This window comes from Hylobates moloch, unplaced genomic scaffold (assembly GCF_009828535.3).
Source record: "Hylobates moloch isolate HMO894 unplaced genomic scaffold, HMol_V3 SCAFFOLD_12, whole genome shotgun sequence".
Lineage (NCBI taxonomy): Eukaryota > Metazoa > Chordata > Mammalia > Primates > Hylobatidae > Hylobates > Hylobates moloch.
The window spans coordinates 1,987,817-2,004,144 of NW_026652287.1; the positions used below are offsets into that span (position 1 = coordinate 1,987,817).

The 16,328-nt window shown below is 44.1% G+C and overlaps 1 protein-coding gene across 11 annotated transcripts in view; it reads left to right on the forward strand.

Annotated features, from left to right (window-relative positions):
* STX2 (syntaxin 2) overlaps positions 1–16,328 on the forward strand; it is a 49,535-nt gene that overhangs the window by 28,854 nt on the left and 4,353 nt on the right. For 4 of the 11 annotated variants that reach the window (XM_032168260.2, XM_032168263.2, XM_058425473.1 and 1 more), the window contains exons 5-10: positions 1,694–1,767; positions 3,123–3,231; positions 8,747–8,820; positions 8,945–9,082; positions 11,593–11,703; positions 14,163–14,288. In XM_032168260.2, coding sequence (XP_032024151.1) covers positions 1,694–1,767; positions 3,123–3,231; positions 8,747–8,820; positions 8,945–9,082; positions 11,593–11,703; positions 14,163–14,243 — 587 coding nt within the window. In that variant the 3' untranslated portion in view covers positions 14,244–14,288. The other 7 variants (XM_032168261.2, XM_032168262.2, XM_058425475.1 and 4 more) reach the window with 4 other exon arrangements.

Below are 16,328 nucleotides of genomic sequence, written 5' to 3' on the forward strand. Positions count from 1 at the left end.
TTTTCAGTGGACCGGGCTAAGATTTTTTTTAAAAGATAAAATGAATCATGATTTGTTACTGAGACTCCAAATTAAGATTAAAGGAAGGACTAAAAAATTTTTTTTGAAAGGATTTTCACTTAATATGGGCAATATTACATCTTTATCTCCTTTCAACTATGCCCCGAATTCTGGTTCTCACTGACACATAATTATTCACTTGCTATTCATAGTACACACACAACAGATTCAAAATAATTATGCCAGCATCTACTGTCAAGAGTATGATTACTTAAAGGTTTATTTTTTATTTTTTTTGTCATTCTTTTTGTCTATAGGTATATCCCACTGGGCTATATAATCAAATTACTTTTTGTTGTTGTTGTTTGACCTGGGGTCTTGCTGTGCTGGCCAGACTGGAGTGCAGTGACTGTTCACCAGTGTGATCATAGTGCACTACAGCCTCAAACTCCTAGGCTGAAGTGATCCCCCCAGCACTTGTGACTACAGGCACACACCACTGTGTCCAGCTACAAATTACTGGGTTTTAAAGTTAGTTTGAATAGTTTTTCCTCTGTGTGTTTATTTATTTTTTTGAGATGGAGTTTCGCTCTTGTCCCCTAGGCTGGAGTGCAATGGCGCTGTCTCGGCTCACTGCAACCTCCGCCTCCCGAGTTCAAGCAATTCTCCTTCCTCAGCCTCCCGAGTAGCTGGGATTACAGGCACCCGCCACCACGCCCAGCTAATTTTTGTATTTGTAGCAGAGACAGGGTTTCACCATGTTAGCCACACTGGTCTCGAACCCCTGGCCTCAAGTGATCCGCCTGCTTTAGCCTCCCAAAGTGCTAGGATTACAGGCGTGAGCCACTGCACCTGGCTCTTCTGTGTGTTTATGTCATTAACTTGACTTACTGTCAGGTTTGTTTTATTTTTCCTTTGAAGTTAAGGGATTTTTTTAAAATTTAGTTTTGCATTAAGTTTTGTGAAGTATTTATGTCATTCTGAAGTCAAATATATAAAACATATTCAGAGTCTAGCTTCTTTCTTCGTCGTCCCCTTGTTTCTCCTTTCCCTTTAGTGGTACCTAGTTTTAAAATTTGTTGGTTATGTTTCCATTTTTTTGTATGAGTAAATACGTAGTTGTATATATGTGTGTATATATATCTGTGTGTATCTGTGTATATATGTGTGCATATATGTGTGTATATATATATATCTGTGTGTATCTACATATACATGTTTCCTCTTGATGGGGTTGGGCGCAGTGGCTCACACCTGTAATGCCAGCACTTTGGGATGCCAAGGCAGGCAGATCATTTGAGCTCATGAGTTCGAGACCAGCCTGGGCAACATGGCAAAATCCCGTCTGTACAAAAAGTACAAAAATTACCTGGATGTGGTGGCACACGCCTGTAATCCCAGCTACTTGGGAGGCTGAGGTGGGAGGACTGCTTGAGCCTGGGAGGCGGAGGTTGCAGTGAGCTGAGATTGTGCCCCTGCACTGCAGCCCGGGTGATAGAGCCAGACCTTGTCTCAAAAAATAATTTCCTATTGGGGGATTGTCTTTTTAGTAGATTGTTTTAAAAGGTCACTTGTTCGTTAGCTTTATTTTATAAAGATACTTCAAAAATAAGAAATAAAAGGAATTTGAAGTCAGGCTTGGAACATTTTCATTTTTAAATTTGGAAGGTAATTATTTCCTATTTGTTCCTAGCTATTGAACAAAGTTTTGATCAGGATGAGAGTGGGAACCGGACTTCAGTGGATCTTCGGATACGAAGAACCCAGGTTTGCTATCAGCCTCGTTTAGATTGAAGTGATGTCGCAGAATAAGTGTTTTTACTTTCTTCTTGGAGACTCTGAATAATTTCATCTTTACTGTCATGCTTATCCTCATAGTGTTTCTGCATGAAAATAATATGGTATTGTAAAACAAAAGTATCTGAAACAGAGGTTTATTTTGCCAAAGTTGAGGACACACTTGGAAAAAAGAAATACAAATTAGAGTAGGATCTGTGGTTTGTGCCTTTCCCGAAGAGGGTTTTGAGGACTTTAGTATTTAAAGGGGAAAAAGCAGGCAGGAGAGGAAGGAGGAAAGGGGGAAAAAAAGAGAGAAAAAGCGGGGGTAGGCAGCGAGGTGGCCACGCTGCTGTGAGGCTTTGCTCAGTGCTCACTGCGTTCACATTTCACATGTGGGAAGAGAGGAGTGGGGGTCGATGCTGCACTCCTCCCATGCCCAGATGCACCTCTTACCTGGGCCAGTGTGAGCCTGAGTTGAGGGAGGAGCTACACATGCATTTCTCAGGGTGGGCCCAGGGTGACTTCTAGTCTTGTCTTTGTCCTGTACCTGTGAAGATAAGCAGCTAATGTACATTGTCAGGGTGAGATTCTGCAGAACTCTGTTTTAGAGTTAGTTTTTGGTCGGGGGGATATGGATTCTGAAAGATTCTGGGACCTACGAGGAATTTCCTTGTGAGCACTTTGTGCGGGAGGATGCTGGGGAGATGTGCGGCTTCTGTCACTGCAGCCATCTGTTTGGGAAGAGGAGGGAGGGCAGTATTTTGCATGACTCAGTTCCCAAGCTTAACTGTACGTTTGGGGTAGTGAGAGTGAGGTCCTGCGATTTTATTTTCCTTTCACAGTATTTATAGAACATCTCTTTATTGTGAAGAAAAATCTATTGAGTCCATCAACAGAGTTCTATTCCGAAGAGTAGGGAGTTATCCAAATGATTTGTGTTTGTGGTAAGGCCGCCACGTTTTAGTGGTTTGTGGTACAGCCCAGAGGAAGACAGAGCCCTGAGGCCTCGAGGGCACGAGGCGATGAAGCACGTGGGCTCTGGGGTCCACCTGCCTGGGTCCCCTCATGGGCACGAGGCGATGAAGCACACGGGCTACCTCGAAGTCATGGTTTTCTTTAAGTAGGGATGTGACTGGCATAGTAGGGCTCTTGTGAAAATTAGGTCAGATCATGCATGCAAAGTTCTTAGCACAGATACTGCCATGGGGACTTTGCCATTGTCATTTTCCATTTGCAGCAGCAGAATAACATGTAGTTTGAGTTTCCAAAATGCATGTCTTGCATGTCACTTTCAGTAGAAGGCATGGCCCTCAGATACGAATGTAGTTTTCCTGTGTTGTTAGCATTCGGTGCTGTCTCGGAAGTTTGTGGAAGCCATGGCGGAGTACAATGAGGCACAGACTCTGTTTCGGGAGCGGAGCAAGGGCCGCATCCAGCGCCAGCTGGAGATAAGTGAGTAATGGAGACTCCGTCTTTGTTAAAATCATGTTTTTCTCCCTTAAGGTCTCACTTCAAATGACTTTAACTTCAGAAAAGGAAATCCGTGTCTATTTTCACCAATACTGTAAAACCCAAAGACCACTCGCAGCTTCCTGTGCCGTGAGTCGGGCAAACCCGTTCTTCCTGTCTTCAGGAAGTCCTAAGGTGGGGTTTACCTTGCTCATTGCCTTTGCTTTTAGAGTTTCAGGGAGATTGGGAGAGCGCTCAGTCATTTCCTCTTTGAGTGTTTCTGTGTCCTCAGTCCCGTCCTGCCCTGGTTCCGGGGCATCTTCGTGGCTCCTCACATCTCTCCTTGTCTGTGAGCAGAGGCAGCGGCCCTATTGCCCCAGACTCTTTTCAGGGGTGTCTGTGGGGACAGTCGGCTGTGGCAGTGGAGATGGCGCCTTCTTTGGGGACAGATGGGTCTGTTTCAGGGATAAAGGTTGGTCAGGTTTGCAGACTCCCCATTGTGAAAGATTGGGGTTCCCAAGCTCGGGTCCTTCAGCTGTGACACAAACCCACTGTGAGGATGTCCCACTGCAGCTGCTCTGCCTCTCCCCATGAGACTGGGGGCTGTGGGCAGCTGCTCATGAGCCTCAGGTTGCCTGCTGTGTGTGCTGTGAGTAGGAAATCCCTTTGTCCCTGACCTGGGGCCTTGAACCTTCTGCCAGCCTCCACCGAGCCCTGGCAGGCCAGTGTGTCAGCTCGCATGTCAGGTGAAGCCTCAGGCCCATCCCGGCTCCTGATGCCGCACATCCCCCCAGAGAATGTTGTCATACGCCCGCCAGGCCGCTTGACCTTGTCCCACAGCTCAGCGAGGCTCCTCATGCTTTAGGTACTCTTTTCCGGTGTGTTTGCTTTTGGCCACTTTCTTTTCCTTGTCTGATCTGCCTGTAACCTCCTCTGGTGTATGTTTCATCTGAGATGCTGTGGTTTCTGTTGCTAGTTCTGCTGGGTGTTTTACGTGTGTCCTGTGTTGCTCCCCACTGTACACCTGGGATGCACTTGTAGTAACTTGTCACGTCTTTGTCTGCCAACTCCAGTGTCCTGTCTGCTCTGGTTGGTTGATTTCCTTCCTTTCTGTGGCTTGTGTTTTCCTGCTTCTTTGCGAGCCTGGTAAGTTTCGAGTGTGTGCCAGACATTGTGAACATTAATTTGTTGGGTGCCGAGTATTTCTGTATTTTGAGTATTTTTGTAAATCTCCTTGGGCTTTGTTTTAGAATGTAGTTAAATCACATGAGCATGGTTTAGCCTTTGGGATCTTGCATTTAGAGGGAGCAGAGCAGCTTTATTTGAGGGCCTGTCGTTCCTCACTCCTGAGGCAAGACCCTTCTGAGCACCTGCTCTGATGGCCGTGAACCTCATGGCACCCTCATCTGCCTGGCAGCGTGTTCCCTCTGGCACGCCGGTCAGCACTCCAGTGAGCATGCGGGGTCTGTGCAGCTCGCTCTCTGCATCTCTCTCATCTCTCGTACTCCATCTTGCAAATCCAGTTGCCTTGGTCTCCCCTGAGCTCTGTGCCTTTGCCTTTGGACCTCCCCTGGGCTCCACCTGGGCCCTGTCTGCTCTGTGGCTGACACGAGTTCCGTCTGAGGGCAGCAGCAGGCTCACCTGGCTTGTTTCCATCTGTTGGGAATCAGTGTGTGGCCTGATGCTCAGTGTCTTGGAAATCATTGTTTTGTAGATATTGGTGGGTTTGTTGTTGTTATTTCAGGTGGCAGGGAAAATACGGTCCCTGTTGCTCCATCCTGGCAGAAATGCTCAATCATGATGTCGACTAGACTGCTTTTCTATGAAAAAGTTTTTACAAACCACGTTGACTTCAGGGATCTGTTAGTACTTTTTAAAGTGAAAGTCATCATTGCAGGCAGCCAGTTGCACTGTGAGGGTTTACGCTCTGGGACTCTGTGGTGAGCGCTTTTCTAGCACAGAGTTCCCCAGCCTGGGGTTGAAGGGCCCGCACCATCTCTCCTGCAGGTCTATCCTGTCTTCACTCCCGATGTGAATCCGGTGGCGTGATCAGATCGCCTGTCTCTTCTCTTTCCCACATTATTCTATCTCAGCCCACAGAATTCATTTCCAGTTTCTTCTCTTGTGATCATACTCTATCGAATGCAGTACTGTTTGTGAAAGTGTCTTACAAGCAATGAAGTATCATATACATATTGGGAGTTTTTTTTAGTAATTTAAGTCTGTTAAATTCTAAACCCTCCATGTGGCTATTCCGAAGTGAGCAGGTCTGTGCAAACTCACCCCCAAAGGCTGAGCGAGCTGAGGGGCCAAAGAAAGAGGCCAACATATCCGGTTTCTCAGAAGGAAACGTTGGCTGGGGACGTATGAACAGAAGCCCCTGAGAGACAGAGACGGTGGATCCCACAGCCGCCTGCCCTCAGAAAGCGTTCTTTACACAGCAGGCTTTCAGGGTAGAACGTGTGCAGCCGGCCCTGTCTCTGACTTGCTTGACAAGACTTGTGACCACTGGTCAGGTTGGATGAGCATCTTGAGAGGTTGCCTGTGCCGGAGGCATCGTCTTCAGACCTTGTTGCAGAACAGCTTGGCATGCACGAGTCAAACATCGGTCATCACGGCGGTTTTGCTTCAGGATGGCGTCACTCTGGCCACACAGCAGGCTGTCTTCATGCAGTGGTCTTCTCCAAATCCTTGCACCTAAAACCATTTTTTCCCCTTTCTTTCTTCCTTCTGTCAGCCCTGTCATCAGGCAGGTTTCTTACCTTGCATCACAGGATATCTTATCCTGTGCTGTATGCTTTATTTCTTCAGATGGCAAGTGACTTTCTTCTTGGACCAGGGCATGTTACATAGGTCCACAGTGCTTTCTCTGGAATGGTTGGGGCTGTATGTGTTTCAGAGTTCAGAATTTTTCAGATTTTAGGAAGATAGTACAATGTATAAGAGGTGTATTATGTAATCCCCAGGCGGGGTCTAGGACTGCACCCTGTAATCAGGCACATTCACATAGCTCTCCAGTGAAATGTGAGGATTCACAGTAAGGGGGATGAGTTAAGATTGTAAATAGCCATGACTCAGTTTAAGTCAGATTTTGCCGCTCATTGAATTTTGACGTCAAGCTTAAGGAAAACCCAGTTTTCATAATGTTTTGGATTTCAGCATTCTGGATAAGGAATTACGAATGTACACTACATTTCACATGCCGTAACTCCAGGCTGTTTCTCAGACTTAGCAGTTAGCCAGTGGGAAGAGCTTTGTGAACATGAGACATGAACTGTAACTTTTAGTTTTTTTTTTTTTTGGAGAAAAAGTCTCACGCTGTCACCCAGGCTGGAGTGCAATGTTGTGATAACCACTTATTGTGGCCTTGAACTTCTGGACCCAAGGGATCCTCCCACCTCAGCCTCTCGAGTAGCTGGGACCACAGAAGCACACCACCATACCTGGCTAATTTTATTTTTTGTAGAGACGAGGTTTTCACTGTGTTGCCCAAGCTGAAATTTCTAGTTTTGATGATTATATTTTACATTATTTAAAACAATTTTCATGTTTTTAAAAAAGCAAAGCGAAACGCAGAGAATCTCCTTATTGAGCTATTTTGAATAGATTTTTAAGTTTTATTTTATTTGTTGTAGAGATGGGGTCTTGCTATGTTGCCCAGGCTAGTCTCAAACTCCTAGCCTCAAGCAATCCTTCCACCTTGGTCTCCCAAAGCACTGGGATTATACATGTATACCACTGTGTGTGCCCTTAAATAGATTTTTAAATGATTGAGAATTACCTCCCAAAAAACAGTGTAAGTAAACAAATTTTGCAATTTACTAACTTTAAAACTTTTTTTATTAAATGACATCTCAACAACTTTATTGAGAAGTAAATCTCTTAATGTGTGAATGATATTTGCAGCATACAATTAATTCAGTGGTTTTTGGTATATTTCCACACACAATTTAAAACACTTTTATCAACCCAAAAAGAAACTTAATACCCACCACCAGTCATTCCCCATTTCCTCTTCTCCTAGCCCAAGGCATCTGCGTTCTACGTTTTAGCCCTGTATATTTTCCCATTTTGGATGTTTCGTATAAATGGAATTATACAATATGTGTTCTGTGACTGACTTCTTTCCTGTAACACAGTTTTTCCAAGGTTTCACCGTGTGGTGGGCAGGGTGTGGTGGCTCACATGTATACTAATCCCAGCATGTTGGTTGGGAAGCCGAGGTGGGAGGATCACTTGAGGCCAGGAGTTCAAGACCAGCTTGACAACGTAGCAAGACTCCATCTCTGTTAAAAAAAAAATTTAAAAATAAACCAGGCATGGGTGTGTGCCTATAATCTCAGTCACTTGGGAGGCTGGGGCAGGAGGATTGCTTGAGCCTAGGAGGTCAAAGAGGCAGTGAGCTGAGATTGCACCACTACACTCCAGTCTGGGTGACAGAGTGAGACCCTATCTCTGTTAAAAAAAATAAAAAGGGCTGGGGATGGTGGCTCACACCTGCAATCCCAGCACTTTGGGAGGCTGAGGCGGGCAGATCACTTGAGGTCAGGAGTTCGAGACCAGCCTGGCCAAAATGGTGAAACCACGCCTGTACCAAAAAATACAAAAATTAGCTGGGCGTGGTGGCGCACGCGTGTAGTCCCCGCCACTCAGGGGTCTGAGGCATGAGAATTGCTTGAACCCGGGAGGAAGAGGTTGCAGTGAGCTGCGATGGTGCCCCTGCACTCCAGCCTGGGCGACAGAGTGAGACCCTGTCTCAAAAAACAAAGCAACAAAAACCAAAAGCGTCCTTTCTTTTTGTGGCTGAATGGTACATGAGTGTGCAGCTAGACCGCAGTTTACTCTGTCAGGCGTCGGGGCTGAATATGTCAGTGTGCAGCTGGACCGCAGTTTGCTCCGTCAGGCATTGGGGACGGACGTTTGCGTTGTTTCCACTTTTTGGCAATTATGAATAATGCTGCTTATTAGATGACATTTGAATTATGACATTTATTCATTTACTTTTGTCTTCTGTGGCACAAACTATGAAAAATAGTAATTAACAATTAGGTTTCCAAAATCCTGTGTACGTGTTTCTTAGAAGTCATTACACATTTAACTCAAAAGGAAAGCATTAACTTCCAAAACATGGAAAGTGTTCAGACATCTGACTCTCATTACCTGGACTTTATTGATCCCCATTTAATACATGCTACATTCAGCTTAACCCCCTTTTACCTGAGGCAGAGTTAAACTCTTAGGGAAACCAGTGTGCCGAAACATTGTTTACCGATTTCCTTTCTGCAGTTGTTTCTCACTAATATTAAAATGTTTATAAAGTTTCTCGGAGTATTTTTAGTTCTTCCTGTTCCTCAATCTTAGGTTCATTTCTCATTGTCAATATCTGCTTAAGAAAAGGTTAAAAAAGTTATTGAAAAATGCTAACAACTACGATTGTAGTTGTAACTTATGGTTGCAAACGGCTTTGTTTTTAAATTGCGCTGCATTCTGAGTGGGGCTGTGGTTGCGGGTCTTTCAGCTGGGAGAACCACCACAGACGACGAGCTGGAAGAGATGCTGGAGAGCGGGAAGCCATCCATCTTCACTTCCGACGTGAGTGGGGGTGTGGCCCTGTGGCTCCGTGTCCTCTTCTGTAGACAGAGCTTTTTAAAAACCCTTTAACGTCCACACCCATCATAAGTTTGTTAATATTATCTTTTATTTTTGTTTTTCCAAGATTATATCAGATTCACACATTACTAGACAAGCTCTCAACGAAATCGAGTCACGTCACAAGGACATCATGAAGCTGGAGACCAGCATCCGAGAGTTGCATGAGATGTTCATGGACATGGCTATGTTTGTGGAGACTCAGGTAGTTACAGACTCTGGCATTCTCCAAGAGAGATGTCAGTCATATGTAAAGTCTTACTGCATCCCGCTCTGTCTAGTGGATGTATCTAGGAAAGCTGTTATTTTGGATCCACCAAATTCAAGTTAATTGCAGTGTTAAATGTGATGCTGAAATGCTGGAAGCAGCTTTAACAGTTGAACTGTTAACAGGAAGGGACTGGTTCAGTTGATTAAATGATGGAGTGTTCATAGGTCAGCCTTTTAGGCAACCATAGGCAACCTAAACTTTGTTCCTGGAGAATTCTTACTGAAATATGCAGATGTTTGTGCTAGAATTAAGAGAAAAGGGAGATACAGAGATCTTCTGTGTATGCCCATACATACGTATGAGTACATAAACACAAACATGTGGCACGAGCTCGGCTCCATAAAACAGTATTCACAGAAGGAAAGGCTTATACCAAACAGTGTAATGGCAGTGAGGCTATGGGAATTTTAATCTTCTCTAAAAGTATTTCTTTTCAGATTTTCTATAAGGAGCATATATTACAGTAATAACTAGGAGAAATGTCTGAAAGAATCAACCCCAAGTGGGGATACAATCTATGACACAGATACAAGCTTGTGCCTGTTACACGGGGTTTCCCATCTGTCCAGTAACACAGACAGGGAGTGAGAGCAGGTGTGGAAAGGCCCTTCTGAGTGAACCGAAGAGTTAATGCAATTCTTAAAAAATAGAAAACTCCTCTGGGAGGCTGAGATGGGAGGATTGTTTATGCCCATGAGTTCAAGGCTGTGGTGAGCTATGATCACGCCACTACACTCTAGCCTGGGTGACAGAGTGAGACCCTGTCTCCAAAAAAAAAAAAAAAAATATATATATATATATATATATATATATGTATGTATATATTGAACTCCATGTAAAGTACAGGATGGATCACAGATCACACGCTCTGTGATGTGCATGGGTATGTTCACAGTCGCTCTTTGTCTTTGAATAAGGTCCTCTCGTTATTTTTTCAAATACCACGGAGATAAGACTCTGTTGCTGGTTAGGAATCAGCTGACCACCAGGTGAAGCGGAAGCATTTATATCGAACCATCCTAAGTAAATGGTTTCCTCACGTGTCCTGAGCCTGGTTTCGGATCTGTTTTGGCTGGAGTCATCCCCTAAGTAGGTTCACATCTGATGGGCTTATTTTCTGAGACTGCCTGGATTGTGTAAGGGTAAGAATCCATCCACACACAGGATTGTTCCTGCCTGCTTCAGCAACCTTGTTAAGAAACACTGTTCATTTTGAGGAACTTTATCATGAGAATGTGTGTGAAAAACTCAGGTACAACGCCTATTTTTTTTTTGAGACAGGGTCTTGCTCTGTTTCCCAGGTTGGAGTGCAGTGGTACAATCTTCGCTCACTGCAACCTCTGCCTCCTGGGCTCAAGCAGTTCTCCTAACTCAGCCTCCTGACTAGCTGGGACCACAGGTGTGCACCACCATGCCCGGCTAATGTTTGTATTTATAAGCATTTGCTAGAGGAAACCAACAGCTACACAGAGGGCAGGGATGGGACGATCTTACTCCTTTTCCATTTTGGGGCCCCACCATTCATTATATGATAAGTGGAGTGTGGGTAGTCTGATTACCATTGGTTACTTATTTACAGGAAGCATTCCAAAGGAAACCAGCTGGACAGAAAGAACGAGAGATGATTTCTGTAATTACTAAAGCTTTTGTAGTACCTTAGACTTCAACTGTAATTGCTCTATACCAAATGCATTGCATTAAGCTCCGTTAGAAAAATGGCTGTATCCCTGGCTTTGTTTCACTGTTTCCTTTTAGAAGTCTGTTGGTATTGCATTATATTGACTCATCTAATGCAAATGTATGCATAGTCAGAGATTACTAGTAAGTTGAAGTTTGTGACTGAGTGAGTTAACTCTCCGTCATTCTTCAATGCTTTATGATTCACTGCTGCAGGTTGTGTCTGTGGACAGAAAACCAGGTAATACGTTTCCTCCCTCACACTTTGCTGAATTCACCTCCATTTACATTTTGCTCATGAATGTAGTCAATTGAGTGTCAGATGTGAGCTATGCTCAGTTTACTGATTTGAAGAAGTAGTTACAATTTTCTACTTTGTGGAAAAGATGTCATTCTTTGTACATTGTCTGTCTGTGCATAATGGTAAAATACTAGTTCAACCAAAAGCTGGCTGCCTCCCTTCACCCTCCTATCTGTGGAAAGTGCGTGTTAAAGGTATGTCAGAATTGACTTGAGATGCCTTTAATTATCAACATGGTGGCCCATTCCTTTTCGTTCTTTTTAAAATATAAATTGAGTTTTAATTGCTTTGCACTGGCACATGTATAATGGCCTCATCTTTTATCTTTCTGTAAATGTGAAAAAAACCTCAGTATCCATTACATGCACATTGTGTTTATATAAAAACTTTGTTCTGTGGTTGTCTTAAAGATACATAATTAAGCCATTTGAAAATGTCTTCTAAGTTTGAAACTTTTTGTTTTAAGGGTGAAATGATCAACAACATAGAAAGAAACGTTATGAATGCCACAGACTACGTAGAACACGCTAAAGAAGAAACAAAAAAAGCTATCAAATATCAGAGCAAGGCGAGAAGGGTGAGTTTGGCTTCGAAGAATTAAGCTGTGTTTTTCTCTTCATTTGGTTTCAAGTTGTAATACATTGATGTAAGCCTGCCTAAAAGGTATTCCAAGAAATAATTAAATAAATGTTTTGTTTTAAAATGGAAATAATTCTTTTTGCTAAAAATTTAAAAGGTTTATTAGATGAATTATTTGTAGTATAAACCCTTTTGTGTTCTGAGTAATGGAAACCCTAGGGCTGGGTGTGGTGGCATGCCTGTAATCCCAGCACTTTTTTTTTTTTTTTTGAATTGGAGTTTTGCTCTTGTTGCCCAGGCTAGTAGAGTGCAATGGAGTGATCTTGGCTCACTGCAACCTCTGCCTCCCGGGTTCAAGTGATTCTCCTGCCTCAGCCTCCTGAGTAGCTGGGATTACAGGCACCCGCCACCACGCCAGGCTAATTTTGTATTTTCAGTAGAGATAGGGTTTCACCATGTTGGCCAGGCTGGTCTTGAACTCCTGACCTCAAGTGATCCGCCCATCTCGGCCTTCCAAAGTGCTGGGATTACAGGCAATTTGGGAGTGAGCCATGGTGCCCGGCACCAAATTGTTGGCTACACATTTGATGCAATGAACATTTATTTTTAATTTAGGTTATTTGTGAATTCTTGGTTTGGAGGAAAGAAGACAATTATTTGAGACCGTGGACCTGCAGTCTTAGGTAGCACCCACTTAAAGGGATCCTCAAAAGAAGGGAGCCCCTTTCACTCAAGATGTACAGACTTTGCATTAAAAAGGGTTCAGGGAACCCTGTGTGATATTTTGTTACAGGGGCAAAAATTTAAAACTTACTGTCCTAACTTAGGCATCTTATGATAGTGCCTCTGACACTGGAGAGATTATGGGTTTTCCACATTGTCACCTCCTTGTGCTAATACACAGAGATGCTGATACTCACCGTGTTAGGAAAAAATGGAGTGAGACGGTGTGTGTGGATGCACCTCCAGGTGATGGCCCTGAGACGCACCCCCGGGCTGCAGGCTCAGCTGCCAGGGCACACCCTCACTCACACCCCCGGGCTGCAGGCTCAGCGGCCAGGGCACACCCTCCGCTTACACCCCCGGGCTGCAGGCTCAGCCGCCAGGGCACACCCTCCACTTTTCCTGGGTATGTCTAAGTATGCTCGTCATCTCTGAAATGCCAGACGTGGTTTCTCTCGTTATTTCATTTATTGCTTTAAAAAAAATTGGCCCCTAATGAAAATTGAGATGAAGAGATACCTGTATAAAGTGCTTAACTTAGTTCCAGGCCCAAGTCAGCTTTCATTAAAAAAAGGCAGTCCTGTTCCTTTTCTCCATGACCTGAACACGTCAGCCTGGTGAAAACGATAGTGGAACTTCATTGGTTTTACAAAGGAGGAAGGTGGTGGGTGTGATACGTCTTCGTTCTCCTCTGTGGATGAGCAAGCCTGGCTCTGTGAGGTGCTTGGGGTCTGTGTGGTACCTGGCGTATAAACTCGTCAGAGGCGTGATGCTTGTTTCAGAAATGACACTGTCTTTTTGATTAGATGCCTGCTAATGGAACCCTCCTGGCTTGTCTCCCTGTCCTCTTGCCGCCCAAATGCTTTGCTGCTGCCCCTGGCTCAGGTGTGGGTCGCCCCCACTCCTAGTTCCTGCATTTGTTCCCAGGGAGCCATGTGGCCCTCGGAGGGAGGCCAGGCAATGTTTGTAGAAGGGTTTTTTTTTTCTGTGTGCTGTGTCAGGAGCAGTGAAGAAGTAACTGCCAAGAACATAAAAGAAGGAGCGAAAGGCCGAGGACTGAGTGTGTAGGGGCTTCGTTGACAAGGCAGCGGGGCTCTCCGTCACTGAGCTAGCAGGCCCATACCTCTGTACGTGCGGAAAACTAACTGCATGTCTCAGTCATCAGAAATGTGGCAAAATCACATGGTCGTGCTGTCCCCATGGATGAAACCTGAAATAACAGTTACATAGCAGCTTATCGCCAAGCAGTCTGACCTTACTAAGTCACTCTCAAGAAGTCGCGCAGCAGTATTAAGCAGTGTCCTGTAACTTAGCTTCTAAAGTGAGTTCTGATGGGTGTTTTGCTTTATTTTATTTTATTATTGTTTTTGAGATGGAGTCTTGCTCTGTTGCCCGGGCTGGAGTGCAGTGGCACGATCCTGGCTCTCTGCAACCTCCGCCTCCTGGTTTCCAGCGATTCTCCTGCTGCAGCCTCCTGAGTAGCTGGGATTACAGACCCACACCCGGCTGATTTTTGTATTTTTAATAGAGACAGGGTTTCGCCATGTTGGCCAGGCTGGTCTCAAACTCCTGTCCTCAGGTGATCTATCCGCCTCCGACTCCCAAAGTGCTGGGATTACAGGCGTGAGCCACCACTCCCGGCCAGGTCGTTTTATTTTAAGTGAAGGATGTCTTTTAATGTGGCAATATGAAATTAACCATGCATGATATAATCAGCTTGCTTTTCTTTGACAGAAAAAGTGGATAATTATTGCCGTGTCAGTGGTTCTGGTTGCCGTAATCGCTCTAATTATTGGCTTGTCAGTTGGCAAATGATGGTGTGGATACCGTCAGTGTGCATGCCTCTCTGCCAGGGTGGGAGTAAGTAACTCATCAACTAAATTACTTACTAACTTCTGCAATTAACCAATAATAGTGTTTGCTTAATTGTAATAGACATAAAACTAATAAAAGCTTGCCAGCCACGCAGTACAGATAATGCCATCTAGTGATACATCTGCCTGTGTGCTCATTCTAGTGCCCAACCACTATGTTTACTGAGAACAAACATAGGCTGGGTGGTAACTCATTTTTAAACCAAGGCTACCTTCTTACCCCGTTTTTAAAAGTTTTTTTGAGACATGGTCTTGCTCTGTCACCCAGGCTGGAATGCAGTGGCGTGATCATGGCTCACTGCAGCCTTGACCTCCTGGGCTCAAACTATCCTCCTACCTCAGCCTCCCGAGTAGCTGGGACTACAGACGTGCACCACCACACTCGGCTAATTTTTTAAAAAATTATTTTTAGTAGAGATGAGAACTCTCTGTATTGCCCAGGCTGGTCTTGAATTCCTGGCCCTCAGCCTCCCAAAGTGCTGGGATTGTAGATAGACATGAGCCACTGTACTCAGCCTGAATCTTTTGTTTTTGATCTAAGGAGACCATTAGCTCTTTACATGTAGTGGGTCCTTCATTAAATGTCATAGAAATATCAGTGAAGATTAATTCTCAGTTAAAAAACTTGTCATGTTTTGTCTCCTGAGTTTTAACTTTTAGAGTAATTGCAACACTGAAAGGTACTTTATGAAATACACTAACGCACCATTTTACTATGGAATCGAGGGCATGCATTAACGCTGAGAAAAACATTGACTGAAAGGAAAATCCTTCGGCCTTTCTATAGGCACTATCTATTTTATTTAAAAATATTTCCTTTAATTTTAAAAGGAAAATTACGTATTATATTTAGTTAGCATGCCTGTTAATTCTTAAGGAATTCTGAATATAAAAGATATCAGTTTATTTAAAGAATCATTGCTTTTGCTCGCGGTGTGAGTGTCCCCTTTCCTAAACTTCAGTGGGCTTTATGGTTTCCCCGCACATTGGGAGCCATCCTTGCACTGGCCCTGAAGCGGGAATGCTGTCGGTGGGTTACAGGTGGACACAACAGTGATTTCTCTGTAAATGTTTGTTTGGCAAAATTCTTGTATTAGACAGTTGTGAACTGTTCCCAGGTGTCTAGAGTGTGGCAAGTCATCCCCGATGAATTTATTCTTGGGTTATGGAAGTGACTGCAGACTTGATAGTCACCCAAGGCTTTTAAAAAGTTAACATACAGCAGAAAGGAATCATGAGCATGGTTAAGTCACATTATTGCTTCGTAATCTTTAAGATTTATTCGTTCAACATGGCAACACCCTGTCTCTACAGAAAAAAAAAAATCCAAAAACTAACTGGGCATGGTGGCACATGCGCCTATAGTCCCAGCTACTCCGGAGGCCGAGGCAGGAGGATCACCTGAGCCTGGGGAGGTCGAGGCTAGAGTGAGCCTAGATGGCACACGGCACTCCAGCCTGGGTGACAGAGTGAGACCATCTCAAAACAAGAGATTGATACCTTAATGTGAGCATCTGTTAGGCTTACCATACACAGCTACCAGATGAGTTTTCAAGTTAGTCTTCTGACATTTATGCAAAAGCCACAAAATTACACCTGAAATTACTCCACAAGGAGCTCTGGGATGCTGTGTGTGTTAACATTCCATTATTTGGCAGTCAGAACTCTCTTACAGTCTATTTTTATTGGGCAGGTTGTTTGTGTAGGATGTTTATTAGGCAAGATGTCCTATTTTTTTCTTCTTAGCTTTGCTGAAAATATTGTACGTGATTTTTCTTCATTGTTATAGTAGTATTTTTCAATATTTTCATGATTCTAACATGTACTTTCTGAGTTTTTTCCTAGTAGCTATAATACGGTTAGTTTAATGTGGTTACACTAAAGATAAAATTACTATTTTTAGCGTGGACACAGTGAAATGCGCTACTTTTCATGGGCACTACTTGGCATTAAGGTTGACTAAAAGAAGGCTCCTCTCAGTGTGACCCCTGGGGAGTGGGGCTTGAAGTCCTGTGCCCTGGGCCTG